This window comes from Parasteatoda tepidariorum, chromosome 3, assembly GCF_982258835.1.
Source record: "Parasteatoda tepidariorum strain Cologne lab strain chromosome 3, Ptep-v5.0, whole genome shotgun sequence".
NCBI lineage: Eukaryota > Metazoa > Arthropoda > Arachnida > Araneae > Theridiidae > Parasteatoda > Parasteatoda tepidariorum.
The window spans coordinates 34,234,345-34,251,132 of record NC_141757.1 but is presented as its reverse complement, the minus strand read 5'-3'; the positions used below and the strand labels follow the sequence as shown (position 1 = coordinate 34,251,132).

The 16,788-nt window shown below is 31.0% G+C and overlaps 1 protein-coding gene across 1 annotated transcript in view; it reads left to right on the top strand.

Annotated features, from left to right (window-relative positions):
- The window catches only part of ninaC (STKc_myosinIII_N_like and MYSc_Myo21 domain-containing protein ninaC), a 171,473-nt gene that overhangs the window by 140,051 nt on the left and 14,634 nt on the right, over window positions 1-16,788 (top strand). Inside the window, exons 18-20 of the mRNA XM_043046374.3 lie at window positions 9,280-9,421; window positions 12,519-12,660; window positions 15,092-15,168. Of these exons, the coding sequence (XP_042902308.2) occupies window positions 9,280-9,421; window positions 12,519-12,660; window positions 15,092-15,168 (361 nt within the window). The remainder of the gene's footprint in view (window positions 1-9,279; window positions 9,422-12,518; window positions 12,661-15,091; window positions 15,169-16,788) is intronic.

Sequence of the window (16,788 nt, the reverse complement as noted above, 5' to 3'; positions counted from 1 at the left end):
TGTATTTCTTAAGATTAAGTTATTTAAATTGTGCGGAAAATATACTTGAGGGTGGCCCTTGGCGAAATTGGCGACTTATGTTTGGCGCTATTCCTGTTTGCGTGGAACACCGTGGTAACAGGAATTTCAGCCAAAACATAAAGATATTTCAATAAAAGATTGGAAAATTTCAACAAAACATCGGTCAAAACTTGCAATGAACCCAATATAAGCAAAATTAATAAACCCAATATAAGCAAAATTAATAAACCCAATATAAGCAAAATTAATAAACCCAATATAAGCAAAATTAATAAACCCAATATAAGCAAAATTAATAAACCCAATAAAAAGGATTTTGAATCGAAGCAAAAATTAATGGAGTAGGCGCAGAAAGAAAAGGAAAAAAACAACTATCTTCTTCATTAAGCTTGAATATTCTCAGATTTAGGTGCACAGAATTATCTAATAACAGTTAGATACTGTGTAAATTTATCATGAATAGAATCTGTGTACCTCCATCGCCACATAAATTCAACGAAATACGAATCGAAAATGGCGTCTGTTATACCGAACTAGCGGTGACATTTTTTTCTTAAATTCCTTTTCATGACTGCCCACATACTTTCGATCTTATTGACCAGATTCAAAAGTAACCTTACCAGCCGGTATCCAACGTAGAAATAACGAACCTCTGAAATTACATATACCGTTAAACATTTAAAAATAACGGTAAAATCTAAACCAATCAGAATCACGATTGGGTTTCAACATCGCCCAGCTTGGTGATCAACCGCCATCACAACTTGGCGAGAATCAAGGGGCACCCTCAAAGTCTACCCTAAATTGTTGTCTGATCTTCTTAACCATTTTGCAATTATTTTTTGGTGCAAATTACATTAATATACTATTATGAATTACGGTTAAACAGATTCGTTAAATGATTTGGAACCTAACTTACAACTTCATGCACAAAGTGATGAATGCAAAAATTGTATTTAAAATACATCCGTACGTTTGGTAAGCGAAAGTATTAAATCACAGCTCTAAACTCACCCAAATTTGTTAATTTGTTTGATTAATTTTAAATGTTATTTAAAAAATGATAACTTAATTTATATTCACTAATATATCTTAATAGTATCATAGGGAAAATATTTGGACGTGGGAAGTGGATTTACACGTGTTCTTTTTAGTACATATATTTTTAGTTGAATAATTTCAACTGTTTTATTCCATGAGGCACCAATTATTCTAAAGCAAATCATCGGGGTAGATGAGCGTTAGTGAACAGGGGGCATACCCCCTTAGTCTTAATTAAAAGTAAAATGAGCTAATTCTTTTTCGTAAAAGAATTACAAAAAAAGAAGGAAAAGAAAAATTGCTGCCATCGTTTTCCTTCTGCAGTAAATTATTTGAATTATTTATTTCCCAAATAAATATTTAGATTGTATCAAACAAAACCCTGCCAAGAAAATTTTACATTAGCAGCTTAACGAGGCACCTCGTCATAAAACTACAGTATTAATCAACAGGAAATAAAATCCTCATTTAAGGCAATTTGTAGTACAAAAGCAAATTAATTTAATGGCCCATTAGAAACATTCAATAGAAGAATATTAAGTACATCTTAAAACTTTCCTCAAAGACTTTTTTGCAATCAAACTCTTTATCCATCGACATGAAATGAATAAGCTTCAAATGAGTCCCACAAGAATCAGTCTTTTGACTCAAATTAACTCTTTTTCTTTTCCTTCTTTTTTTTTCTTAACCTTTTGGAATTCGTCAATTATTATTTTATTGTAAGTACCGTTTCTGTAACCTCTCCACCAATTAAAACAAGTTTCGGAAAGAATGGAAGAAGTGAATGGCTCAAATGACACATAAAAAGTAATTAAAGCGGTGGTTAATTTCCCCACAGTCAAATTAAATACCTCACCTTTGAGATTTGATATTTAAAGGCATTTTCCGAAACCGGTTATTTATTTTCAATTTGTTTAACAAAGGGGTGTGGGATGAGTGGCTTGAAATCGTTGTAATTTCGCAGTGAGAGCAATGCAATAATGGATTCGAATAAATTTCAAAAAGTTATGGGAACAGAATATTTCCAAACGTGAAAACCAGGAAGGATATATTTGTAAGAAGAGTGAAAAATTTCTTATTTTAAATTTGAAAGATTTTATAGTTTATGTTTTACATTATAATAGTTAATATAAGACATTTAAGATTAATTATTTGATATTCTTAACATTTACTTCAAGAGAATTTGTCTGTTAGCCTCACCACAAGACAAGAGCCTGATTTTCTCTTAATGGTAGAATATGTAAGGCCTTTAATGTTAGACATGTTAAAATATGTATTCGATCTATTGAGCGGTCAAGGTATTGAAAATTGGTGTCTAAAGGGTTTACGTCCTGTAGTGTTTTTTTTTATCATAGATGTATATCATAGATATAACATAAAATGTTATGGTATAAAACTCTTTTCCATTATTTTCTGTGCCTTTTTGAGGGACAGATAAAACACGTGGTATGATCTATTTTTTCCATATAAAGATCCATATTTCTCTGAATGCCATCGTCGTAAAGTTAATAAAATATCTAAAGGATTTGTTTATATATAAACTATTTTTTACCTCACTTTAAAGATATTTATTTATCTGTAAGATTTAGTTATCTCTATTTCTAATTACACTTTTTATTTTAATTATTATTCCAAAATCAAAGGATTAAAACTAAGAGCGGTATTTCTGTATTACAAAATAAAACGATGTTATTACTTTATTACCCCATATTTTATGATAAACCTGGTACCTAAGTTTACTAACTGATATACAATTATTAAATAATATATTTACCGCAATTATGAATTTTAAGTAAAACTTAGTCTAGTCAACATATGCAACCGAAAGAATGTGTAAAGAAGAAATACAAAACATCATTAGGAATCATATTTTACACTATTACTAATAAAATTTATTGGCGCAAAACATGTAACAAGTTCTTATGGTTACCAAAAATTAGATAAAAATTTAAATATTCAAGTTGTGGATTATGTTGCCGTGGTAACCGTGCAAAAAGATAAGATAGATTTTTATCACATTTGAAATAGAGGTTGAACTATATTATAAGATGCATCTCGGAATATGGCTAGGGTGAGTGATGTTAATTCATTTATGACAACCCACATAGAAACTCCAACTAAAGTAAGATAACATATACAGTCAAACCTCGATATCTCGAACTTGAAGGGAGAGGGGAAAAAATTCGAGATATCGAAAATTCGAATTATCGAAAATCGCATGTTATCGATCGTAGAATAAAGAAAAATGCTCTTTACATACCTTATTTACTATTCCATATTTATTCTAAAAACACTTTTTGCACTTTCATTTAAAAAAAAGATTCAATTGTTGTTTGCTTTAGAGATGTGTAAGAAAGTTTGTCTATAATACTTTCTAAGTGGACTATAGCTTTAAATGTCTCCTCTGACATATTCGGCTGCCTCTCAATGAATCTCCTTACAGTGTCCACTGCAGAAAGTAGGGGAGAGTCGGGTAGCCCCGCCCACTTAAGGAGTATTGCTTATATTTCTGTATAATATTGAGTAATAATCAATATTTTTGTATGTTTCTATTGTTTTATCATCTAATTAAATAATGTAAAAAGAATAAACCAAAAAAAGAATAGTTTAACTTAAAAAAATAGAAATTTAAAAAAACATGTTTTTCAGCTCTTTTCAAAATGTGTCGGGTAGTCCCACCCAGTTACAAAAATTATGTTTTTTTTTATTGTTTTTTCAGGTGTAAATGAAAATGACCAATGTATTGACAATAGATAAACCTCGTTTATCCTTTTTATCACAAAATTATTTTATTTATTACATACTTATAAACTTTTAGTGAATTCTATCATTTAATAACAATCATTTCATAACAACAATATTTGTTGTTAAAAATGCATATAACATTCAAATTTGAAACAATAAAATAATAATCTTTGCAACCGTACATTTATCGACGAAATAAAATTGGGCGGTGATACCCGAGATTCATGTGAGCGGGGCTACCCGAAATCCAATTTTTTTTGTAAATTTGTAATTACTCGAACAATTTTTCACATATTAACTTCTTTCTTTCTGCAAATTAAACTTAAGACTACATGCTTTAATGCTGTATGTACAGAAAAAAATATTTTCTTAGTATTAAAATGAAGTTTAATCGAAACATTCAGTCAATTTTTCTTAATTTCATGACTACTGTATTCAACATTATTTCAAAACTATTGTTTACCATGTTACCAGCTGCATAAATACTTGAAACTTTGAAAATAATCATTTTTTAATATAACAATTAATGTCCGATGGCCCATTGACTTGAAAAAATATCCTATACATATGAAATTGACAGTGGGCGGGGCTGCCCGACTCTCCCCTACTTGTTTGTTAGTAACATTGGGCGGTAAATCTTCGATTTCCTCGTCCTCTTCTTCTGATAGTTCACAAGAAGCTTTCGTTTGAGAGATGATATTATTGTCATCCCACTGACCACACACTGTTACTGCATCATCTACGTTTACAAAGTTATGAAATTCGATGTCATCAAGCTTCATGAGTCCGGTCAATTTGTTCCAATCATTTTCGGTGTAGTTTTCATCAGAATAAACGATATTGATTGTTTGACTACTTTTGTGATCTTTAATGAATCCAGACTTCTTGAAGACATTCATTATCGTAGAGGAAGACACATTATTCCATGCCTCGTCAGCCATTCTTAAAACTTTTTTTTAATGTTTTTTTGATTTTAGAAGAAAAAAAGCGAGGGATAAGTTAGCGAGGGATTAGAAAGAAAAATTCGTGAAATCAAGTTCTTTTTGACATTGAGTGCATAGGAAATTTGAAGGGAATTTTTTTTTCTTCGAGATATCGAAAAATTCCTGAAATCGAGGTTCGAGTTAGACTTGAATAATGTGATGGTTCGACTCTGATGGTTCGACTGTATTTCCAATTTTCCTTATTTTGCGTCTTGATATAAATTGCATTTTATTTGGATAATAATTTTTGCATGTTCTCATTGTTTTTTCCGGTGCCACTTTTTTTTCCGCCAGGGCCTTGCACGTAAACAAAACTGAATTGGTACCATCAGAGAATTTTGACGAGGAACTAAATCTGTGAAACCAAATCCGTGTACAAACAGCGAAATATGTTGGGTTCGTTAGACTCATTATTATTTAATTTATAGATAACAATATAAAGATAAGAATAAGATATAACTTTATAAAGAGAAGAAAAGATTGATAAGAAAAAGAAATATGAATATAAAAATCGTGGGTCTCTAGTTCAGCGGCACTCAAAAGGTATTCCGTGAAAGGGTCGCAGGTGTTCCGAGAGTTAAGACTAAAAAATAGTAATTATTTTTAAAATATTTAATTATATTTATATATCCAATCATTATTAATTTAGTATTTCGGTTATTTTTATGAAATTATTTATGCGAAATGTCAGTAAAAACTGTACTATTGACATCAAACACTAGATAGCACATCAAACTTTTCAATGGAATACCTGCAAGTGATGTAGTGTGTGTATCTCGTTCCTGATTGTTTGTTGAAACGTGGAATTTGCTTACCTTAGCAACTGTTCTTTCTATTCTATTTCGAGTTATCCAAGTCCGTCAAGTAATAATTCTCTTATGTGACACATTCTATATTCTCTCACAAAGATTCTTTCACAAATATTTCTATTTTTTCAATGTATATTTCTTACTTAGCAAAAGGACAGGCACTAAGTCATGTAGAACATAAACTAAATATGCATCGAAGTTGCATATTCACAAAAACTAAATATTCACAAACTAAAAGTATATCATGGTTACAATAAAATGCATAAACAAATAATAAATCTAGATTAAATAAAAGACGTGAACGAAAAAAATTATATCTCAACAAATTCTATGAGCGATACGGCGCTGTATTCAATTAATTTCACGTTATTTAACATTCTAACATAGAGAAACTTAACTCAAATTTAGCACGATATTTTGCTTAAAAACGATCAGCTGGTGCTGACGTCATTGGTCACACGTGTCTCTAATCGTCTTCTGCTTAAAGTGTAAGCATCTAATTTAAAGAAAATAACGAAATTCAGGAAGGAATAAATATTTTTCTCAGATAACCATTCTCAACGATTATTAAAGTCCTTTTTCATTTCAAAGAAAACCATAATTTATCTTATTTTGCTCGTTTTTACTTTATGCGCATACAAAGAGCAAATTCTCTAGATGTCACTCAAGACAACTGAATTTCAAGACTTTTAGCGATAAAAAAATTAATCACATTAAATATTTTCAAAATAAGCAGTTGTTCATTAAAGTGGACATCGTGAAAAACAAAACAATAGTGCGTGGAGTCCCTCCGCGTGGAAGAAGTTAAACTTCGCAACCTGCGACGTTAATTGTAGAAGAATCAGCAGTCGTAGAAGGATCACTAGTTCTATTCAACGACTCGTTTTCCTGCTCCGCTCGCTTCCGTGCTCTGTAATCACGGTAATATTGTGCATTTTTCCCTCGTGGACCTCTTGAACCAGTGGAAGTGCTTGTGGTTGACTCATCGTCTCGCCCTGGAAAATGTATTTGCATTAATAATGTATGTGAATGCGTCATAATATAATTTCAGAAGAGAAAACCTAACAATCAATTGATATTCACAAGAGACGTACCTTGACATAACCTTACATCCGTCGCATTGTCCGTGGGATTAATTTCACTCCTTTTTTACAATTGTTATCCACTAAATTTGAAAATAAAAAATACTACCCTATTAAATTATATGTGTATCAAAACAAACTAAAAAAAATATTTGTAGAAAAACAATACTTTTATTATTTTTATGCTAGTGAGAACCAAAAAAATATGGAAATGAATGAGGGAAAACTGGATCCTACCACGTGATTTCCCGGCGAATAAAAATGTAGCGTTAAACGTTTAACGCAACCTTGTTGGAAGTCGCATAAGAAGTATAACTTCAAAAAAAATTTTGCTTAGTTAAATTTTTTTAGGCAGGAAAAATTAGGAATTCTAATGTATCACATTCTTTCAAAAGTTTGTCATTAGTTTCTTATAAATGCGCCAGGATTACCAATGCATTAAAATACAGATGCTACTACTTTCGAAACGATTAGAAAATTATGATTGTTCCAAAGTAACTATTGAGTTAAATAACAGACGCATTTATTTTCGAAATCAAATAAACTTAACTTCCACTTTAAGTAACAGTTATCTCTAATTTACATGACATTGGAGGGTGAAGCTTCATAGCACGGTTGTACGAAGTATTGAAACAGTTATACCTGTGAATCAAGATCTCTTATACAAACATCGTTACGTTAACAGGTAGATTTTCTAGACAATAGTCGGTCGTAAATGTCTATTTCTTTTGTAAACAATTATTTACTGTTATCGTTCTAAATAAAAAGTTTCACGGGGTCACCGCTTAAAGATACCTCAGAAAATTATAGCTATTTTATGTGAGCAAAGTGAAGAGCTAATTTAAAATAATTTAAACAATTCTTTTTAATTTTTTTACACTTTCTATCCAGATAAACATTTTCTTTTCTCTTTTTATATTTCACTTTTATAGAAAAGAAAAATAGCACTCGCCATGAGCTCTTGAATTCCGACGTTCTTACTTTATAACATTGAAAGTGTCACTTGCATCCATATTTAGTGACATACGTCGTCACTCACGTTGTGTTACTTTTTCTCAAATATAACAAAACAGATAAGAGTACGTCTGATCCTTTCATTTTACTTATGCATGTATGAAATACAAAAATAGGAAGATTTTGCACTTTTATGTTAGTACTGAAGTACACTCCCGAATCTATGATTGAAACAACCGCACGTAATCGTGATTTTTTTTTATGCTACGTATCTTTAAGTTATGTTGACGTGATTTAAGCCACCAAGACAAAGCTACAAAACAAAGCTGCTTTTTACCATTAAATATTGTTCTAATTAAGTCTAAAAACTAACTGTATTTGAACTAAAAATATGTTCATGGAATGCGAATTTGAAGAAATGTATTGATGAAGTTTAGAGATTAATCATGCGATCTTACAACAATTGGTTCATTCAGTAAAAAAAAATTATTTATTTGTTTTTGTTTAATATTATGGATATCTAATTATACTATTTTCATAAGAAACTAAATACATTCTCGCTGTTTTAAAACTATAAATTATATTTATATTTTAACTGTACAGTTTAGCTAAAAGAAGTTAAATAATCAATAAAAGCTCAATAATATTCTTTTAAATATTAATTAATAATAATAATAGTTATAAGCTGCATTCTTTATCGCTGAATTCATCAAAATCTATAATCTTCCATGTTTTTCTGCTCATGGAACCACAGTTTTACGTAGACTAAAACACCTTGAATCGTATGCCAAAGTTTTAAAAATATAGTCTACGTCCGTTGTAAATGTTTGCTTTGATTTTGTGATGGAAGTTAAAATAATATTCCACTACCTTAGAGTTTTTAAGGTTTTTTGCAAAATCTCTTATTTTCATTTACGTAATGCAGGGGCGCATGCGCATTTCACCAGAACTGACGCATGCAGTCAGAAAAATGACTCTTGTATATTTTCATTCGATTCAAAGTTACAATAAAAAATACATATGAAACAATGCCGCCGTAGTTTTAGTAGAAATATCAGATGCGTAAATAGGTACAAGTTAAAATTTGTACTTTTTGTACACAAGACCCTTATGACTTCTAAACTATTAGTCTTGTTCAACCCATCATAAAAAATACATCGGACGCATTGCGTCTGTCGCCTTTGTTGAAGAATTTCAATTCTCTCCCTTAAATTACCCTTATAGGGATAGCGTATAGAGGAGATTGGGAAAGTTAGCTTTGAGCATTTATAATAACATAGCAAATATTTCTATTAGAAAAATTGGTTGATAATTTTTCCAGAGAAAACACCCTTTTATTGCTGGTCAAATAATAAAATTTTGTTTGACAGTGAAAAGTGATCCTTTCTCTCGGGCATCTTAGATTTTGAGGAACTAAAATTACAAAAATAATGAAATTATTATTTACCATATTTGATGAAGATTATAATCTTAGAAACTATTTCGTTATTAACGTTTAAATTGCAATTGACTCATCGCTATATTCGTGTATCGCATATTTCATTAGTAATATCAAAGCATTCACTCGAATTTCGAAATCACAATGGAATAAAGTCTGAATGTGTAACTCATTGTGTGTTGGCTGATTGAGCATTCTGTTTATAGGGGGGATTCCTTCTCTGTAACCGTGATCGATCCACCGGGATTTGGAACAAACGAACACAACCAGCTGTTTCGTTTGAGTACTAATATAATTAATGACTTCCTCCAAAACTATATACAGCAGCTGATGTTCTTCAAGGAACTCGTGAGTATTCACTGTTTATGTTCTTTAAATCGAATGAATTGTCAGAAGACAATCGTTATGGCTTTTAAATTCAAATATGTTTTGCACATCATGAGCGCCCTAATTTTCATGCATTCATTTCAAACTAAAACTGAAATATTTTTTCCAAAAAAATTAATGAAAACTAAAGGTACCAAATGATGTGCAATACAAAAAAAATAAAAAGCAAAACATCCCTGAATTTTTGATTTCATCAACAGAATTTTTACTGGACAATCTTAATTGTTTAAGAAATAGACATAAAATGCGCCACTTAATTAGAGGAGACGTTATTTTGAGATGGAAATTAGACACAAATAAGTGCTTAATCAGAATAAGCTTAGCTTTTCTTTGGCCGGGTTTAATTAAAAAGCCTCAAATAAGGGAGACATAGACTTCTTAGTGTTAATTTCCCTTTTCTAAATTTCACGATAGTTCAAGAACTATATACTATAAGGCAATCAAAAATTATTTAAAATAAATAATAAAACTCGTAACTCAAATAATTACTTGTGATTGCGAAGTCTATTCTGCTCAAAGATTTGAGCATTTAGGGCAACATTGCATTAAGGCCTGTGAATAGCAAGATATTCCTGTTAGGTGTTTGCCGAACTTTGTTTCAGCTATAAAGCTTTTTCGTTAATCTAGGGTTTGGGTGCAATGGACCTCTGATTGATTTCCCCGGCTCTTTGGAGCTTCTCAATCTCTAAATCTAAGTCAAATAAGACTAAGTAATTCAAATAATTCTATGTAAAGAAATATGCTTTCATTTTGTATTATTTATGTTCTTAAATAGTCAAAACGTTTATTAATAATGGGATACACTAATTTTTACATTATTTAACAATGTAATTTTAAATTAAAAGATTCAAACCTTGAAAGGAATCGGTCAAATAGTTCTTGAGAAATAATAATTTAAAAATTGGACTGTTTTTTATACTTTTTGAGTGAAATAAATTTATATGAAGGGGCTTATATTTTCGACAGAATTCTTAAATAAACTATGGGGAAAATTTTTTGTCCATGTTACAGCTTCCAAATACGCCGGTTCAAGATTTCAAACCCCTCGAAATTAAAGTTATGTTTATTCATGTAAAGTATGATTTTGTGTCAGATTCCGTAGCTTAAAAGATCATCTGCACAAAGAAATTTGGCAAACTTAAGTTTAGTACCTTGAACCATTTAACTATCCTACCACAAGAGTAAAAGTTATTAAGATGTTCCGTTTTCTTTATTTTGAGGACATGACAGTACGCAAATTAAAAAGTGGAAAATCTTACGTAACTTTTGATCCAGTGATCGGGATTTGAAATTTCAACCGAAGTTTCAATCTCAAGAGTTTACATAATGGAACTTAAGGTTTGCTACTTATTATGTACTGTCAATTAAAAAACCACATCAAAAAAAGGTAAACCTCAAAAAAAAAATAAACCACACCTCTAAAAATATTTAAATGAATCAAAGAATTCTTCACACAACTACGAAAAAATTTATCCAAACATCACATCGTGTCCCAATGAATAGTTAACAATAAAAACTGTTTGAAATTTTACTACTCAGAAACTATTCCAACAATATCATTCAACTTTTGGACTTGGTAATTTAAAATTGTATAGTTTTAAATAATGAAAAACTTGTACAGTTTAGAATTCAAAACATTAAACACAATTAAACAGTAAAAAGTAATACTTACAAAAATTACTTAAATAACTTCAAGGAATGATCAAAACATGCAAATAGTAAAATTAACGTTAAGGGACTTCATGGAATTACACAAAAATCTCATAAATGCACTGCTTTAAATTGTAACTCAATCCGTCTTCTCTAGTTCATAATTTAGAGTGGGAAAGCCAAATCTGATTGAAATCTCAAAATCTGCGTTACAACTGCAAAGTCCCCCTCTCCGCCAATCAATATAGTTCTTATTGATGGAAGACTTCATTTATTAGGCCAACTTGAAATTATATTATATGATTTGTGGGTGAGCTTTTCATTCTGGAACAGTTCAAAATGTGTGGTTTTAGGACACAGTTCGAAATGAATGCTTATGCTCAGAAGTGGCGCCCTAAACTTTAGAGGACCCCAAATATTAATATCTTCTTAAGATTTTAATATTACACTTTATTTATGATTTTCGAAATAGCCTCATTTTGAATGAGGTAATTTTCGAGTAATTTTCTAGTCTTATCCTGAAAGTTAAACTGTTAAAAAGTAGCTAAAATTTTAGCTTAATAGCTATTTTTTAGAATCTAATGAGATGCATTATTGTGTTACTTATAAATTTTTTATCAAAATCGAATCATTATCGTGAAGCATCTGCTGTACCAGCAATAAATCCACTATGAAAGATGGTTCACTGTAGCCAAAATCTTTGAAAAACTATCATTAGTTTTGTTGTAAATAGTGATTGCAATAGTACGTATGTAGCTTTATTAACTAACTAACTACGTCGAGTTTTTCTACAATAAAGTTTCTTTACAACATTTTTTTTCATTTGACGAAATTTTTTATCGGAACTTTGAATGACTTCATATAATGAAATATTCTCCATAGAATGAAGCGATTGTCTCCTCATAACAAATCTTTTAGATGTTTATCTTTTTGATTTCCGTCTTTATTTAAGGAAGTTGGTGTTGAAGGATGAAATTTTTGTGCAATCTATTCCACATTATTGGAACCATTGCATTATTCATTGCAATTAAATGAATCGTTTTAAACCCTTTTCTATATTGTGTATTACTTCATTTTTAATTTAAAATTCATCATTATATGCTCCTGAATTTACCACGAAGACTAAATATTTTGTATTTATTTTAATAACTACAAAAAAAATGAATTTGAATCAACCATAAATAAACTACCGATTTCTCAACCATTTGCATATGCGTATATGAAACATTGGTAAAATAGCTGTTCGGACGGAACCACTAAGAACATTCACAATAACCGAGTGTTTACCATAACCCTTGTTCGTTATAACGGGGTTAGACTTCAAAACAAATTTTACACTTAGTAAAATTGTTGGGCTATATTCATTCGTAATCTGACTTCTCGTAATCGTCTGATAATTTTGATACAGCAAGAATACAAGGAGGAAGGAGTGGACATGCCATTCAAGTGGGACGATACAACACAGCAAGAGCAGTCGACCAACTGTTTGGTGGAGTGTGAAAGAATCCTCCTCAATGATCTTCAAAACTCCTCAGGAGTCAACTGGTTGAGTAAGTTGAGTCATGATCATTTTATTTCTGAATCTCAATGATACCTCATAAGAAACCCTTTCATTTCCATTGGTAATTTAAAGTTTAGAAATGAGAAAATTCAGAGAAAGCAATGAAGTTTCAAATGTAAAATATCAAATTGCAAATTAATTATGGCAGAATATTGGTTCAACCTTAGCCGAACGCAACACTGCCGTGCAATTGAAAAAGAAAAACGTAAGTGTATCCCGTAAACGTAAGTGCACTTAGGTTTTTTTTTCACGTTTTACTGTAAGGTCTATGATATGTCATTTTGATACTACACAGAGTCGATGGTTGAACTGATATTTCCTTCTTAATCTACTCACCAACGTAATAAAAAGATTAAAACCTCAGCAAGTTTTAATGTGCACCTTGCAGCGTATATATGTTACCGTGAATGACCGAAATCAAGAGAATGTCGACTCTCAGCTGTGAATGTCAACAATCACATACTCACTTTGATGAATGTCCGAAATATTTGTCTAATTCCATTCGATATTAATTTATTCCTTGATATGATTTCATTTATTCGATATTTTAATATCTGCTGAAGATAGACGAGGAGAAACCTTAATGTTCGGAGTATAGTGCGACTTTCAGGAGAACTTCTCCAGATACCAGACTCGCGTCGTGGCGGATACCATGGTTACGAGGAAAAGTCACTTGATCTTTTCATAGGTAAGCGTGGTTAAACCAATCGATACCTTCATTCTTCCATTGCACCCCGATTAGAAATGTGATCTCGCTTGTTACCATAACAGCAGACGTTCCCAGACTTTTAGTCTAGAGGAGCTCTCCTCAAAGCCGCACTTTACCGGTTAAATGCATACTGGGCAGTGCCACTTGAACTTAAAAACATTGATGAAGGGAATACAGGGCAAACGTATACAATTGTATAAATATTTGTCATATTCCATTTGTTATTAATTTATTCGTTGATATTATTATATTTAGTCGATATTTAAATATGTGCTGAGGATAGATTAGGAAAAACTTCAGTCTTCGGTTTACCGGTAAAATGCATACTGGGGAGAGGCACTGAACCTTAAAAAAAACATTGATATAGGGCTTACCGGGCAAATGTATACCGGGCAGTGGCACTTAACCCGATCTAGTATATACTTCAAACATTTACCAAAACGATTTCGGTCATTCACAGTAGCATATACACCGAATCCTTTATTGAATACAGTTCAATTTTTTGAAATCGAAATCACTATGTTCAGCTGTCAGTCAGAAATGCGAACTGCATGACCGAGCCACTCAATATTTTATTTCACAACGAATTATAATTTTTTTCATGCTGCATTATTTGTACGTATTTAATAATATACTTCTGCATATGGTCAAGACAAAATGGTTATCATAAACTAAAAACGAATTTTTTTACAACTATTCATAAACTATTTCTTTAACCAAAGTAAAGTAAAATACCACCATTTTGGAGAGTTAATTTTTGATTTAATTTGCTGTATGGCAAAGTTAATGGTTGCCACTAACCAAATTGTGGGACTCAATATAAGAAATAGCGATTAAAAAATTATCTGTTATACCATATTATCTTTATCACCATCATATAGACACTTTTTCCGTCGGAAGTACCGTGTGCTTTTTATTGTAATTATTTTTTTTTTAAATATCGAATTATAAATATTTCATAATATTCTGAAAATTACTTGATTTCACACTTGTTTCTTAAAATCTTTCTTCCTTTTAGAAATGAATCTTATAACGTTTACCATATTTTGAGAAATAATTCAAGAGAAATGATTTTTATCAATATCAACAGTGCTTTGAACATGTTGAGTTTTTTTTTAAATGTAGCCACATGTTTTAAAAAGAGGCCACTGTTAAAAATACTACAGCTGGCTACTGACCATTAGCAAAATTTTCTAATTTTGTCCCATACATTTTACATTTTAACATATTTAACATTATATTTTAACATATTTAACGTTAATATTTTATCCTTAAGCTGTTTTATTTTATTCAAGAAATGATTTTAGAAAAATTTATTACTAATATTATGAATGTCTTAAGCTTCAAAAAACATTTCTTCTAAAAGCTTATGAATAAAAATAAATAATTATATTGTGGATTTTATTATATGAAATATGTTATTGTTTTGCAAGGAAAACAACAAAGCAGTAAGATAATTCATATCTCTAAAAAAAATTTGATCTCGTCTATTTAGTTTAAATACAATAGATAATAGGCTTCCGCCCTTCCGATCGGAAGGGAAAAAATAAACTAAATAAACCAGTTTTATTAAAATCTTGTAGCTTCACAATGAGTCTTTCAATCTTTCAATTCTTTTTTCCGCTTTGATTTTCCGTTTTTCTGATTTTCAAAAAAAAAATTTGCTTACTAAAGATGATTTTCAACTCATTTTTTTTTTATTTACTCTCAGAAAAGATGAAATCCCTACCCGCCGAGTGCATCGAAGTGGAAAACGATAAAATTATCGTGCATCATATTTTTGAAAAGGTAAGTATGTTTTTAGTTTGTCTAAAAATTTGAAAATGGCGTCACTAAACCGAGGAATTTATCATATTCCTTTGACTAAGCGGAATTCCACCAAGTTTTATGGAAAATCTCGAGCATTGTTCTTTAAATTCTTTTCTCGCGAATAAATGTAGCTATTCTTTTCTTTTGTTCTTCCAGAACAAGTTGATTTAAAAAGAGAAATAAGTCTCCCGATGCTGTATTTCCACCCAATTAACTTCAAACATAACGAAGCAGAATGCTCGAAAAAGAGAAATGCCCCCAAAACAAGGGAGGGAACATCACAATAAGTGCGCAGAAAATCGCATTTCTTTACTTGTTTAGATAGATTTCCCTTGACTCATAAATGAAACAGATGTCAAATATGGATGCTGAACTTTTATTTGAAACAGAAAAAAAAAACATTCTAAAAAAATTCTGCCTAATGAGATTCTTTCTCATTTATTTTGCCATAATCAAAATTTTTGCAATCAACGAAAAATACCCAAACCTCTCACAAATTGACAATTTAATACTAATATCTAACAACAACGCTCTTTGTATACAAGGTGTTTCGTAAAGATCACTCTTAATATGTATTCTCAGAATCTTTATCAAAAATAAAAACTACGAAGTACATCGCGGGGGTGAACTAATATTTAAGTGAGGGAGAAACAAAAATGCTATCGATATTTTACCAGTTCCACTAGAGAAAGGCAGATAAAATAAACAGCAAAACACCCCGTGCAGTCAGGCTAACCGAGGGAGGTTCTCGTGGTTTTACACTCCATGTAACGCAAATGCGGGTTAGTTCCATCAAAAAAAGTCCTCCACGAAAGCAAATTTTTCCCAATACTCGATCCAGGAGTTCTCTTGTCTTCTAGATTGGGTTCAAAATTACAAGGCGACGAAGCTGAACATTAGTAGTCGTAAACCCAAAAAATTGGGTCGACTGTTCAACTACAGTTGTAAAAAGAAAAAACAGCAAAACAGGTTTAATTGATGATTAAAACTTGAAATAATCGTCTTTCAACACCTCTCTGTATCATCGTTCGATTCTGCAACTTATGTTTTATAATTTCCGACACCAATAGCTGTAACGCACGACCATGCGTTATAACTTATGAATTCTTATCCTGTTTGTATTTTATCAACCTATCTTCACACGAAAGTTCATTTCGGCCCTCTTGTTAGAAAGTTATCGACAGAAATAAAAAAATATCTTATTTTATTTCATTTGAACACCAGTGTAATTTGATTGAATGAGAACAAATAGAACATTGTTTAAAAAATTAATCTTTTCATTTATTTTTAAATTAGTGCGAAAATTTAGACAAAAATTTATATAACAAGACTTTTTGATGCGCCTAGCCTGCTCTTGCAATGCATGGAGAGAAAAACCACACAAATCTCCATCAGTTAGCCCGATGGCATAGAGATTCTACCTCCATAATCCGTCTACCACTGAAGATGTTTTACCTTAGAATTATGATTGGTGCAAGCAGGAATCAGAGTTCTTATCGATCAGCCATCGCTGGTAATCAAAATCTGGGTCACTTCATTGGGAGGTGAGCGCTCTATTTCCCGAGCCACAGCGTCTTGTATTTAGATTGCTGTAAAATA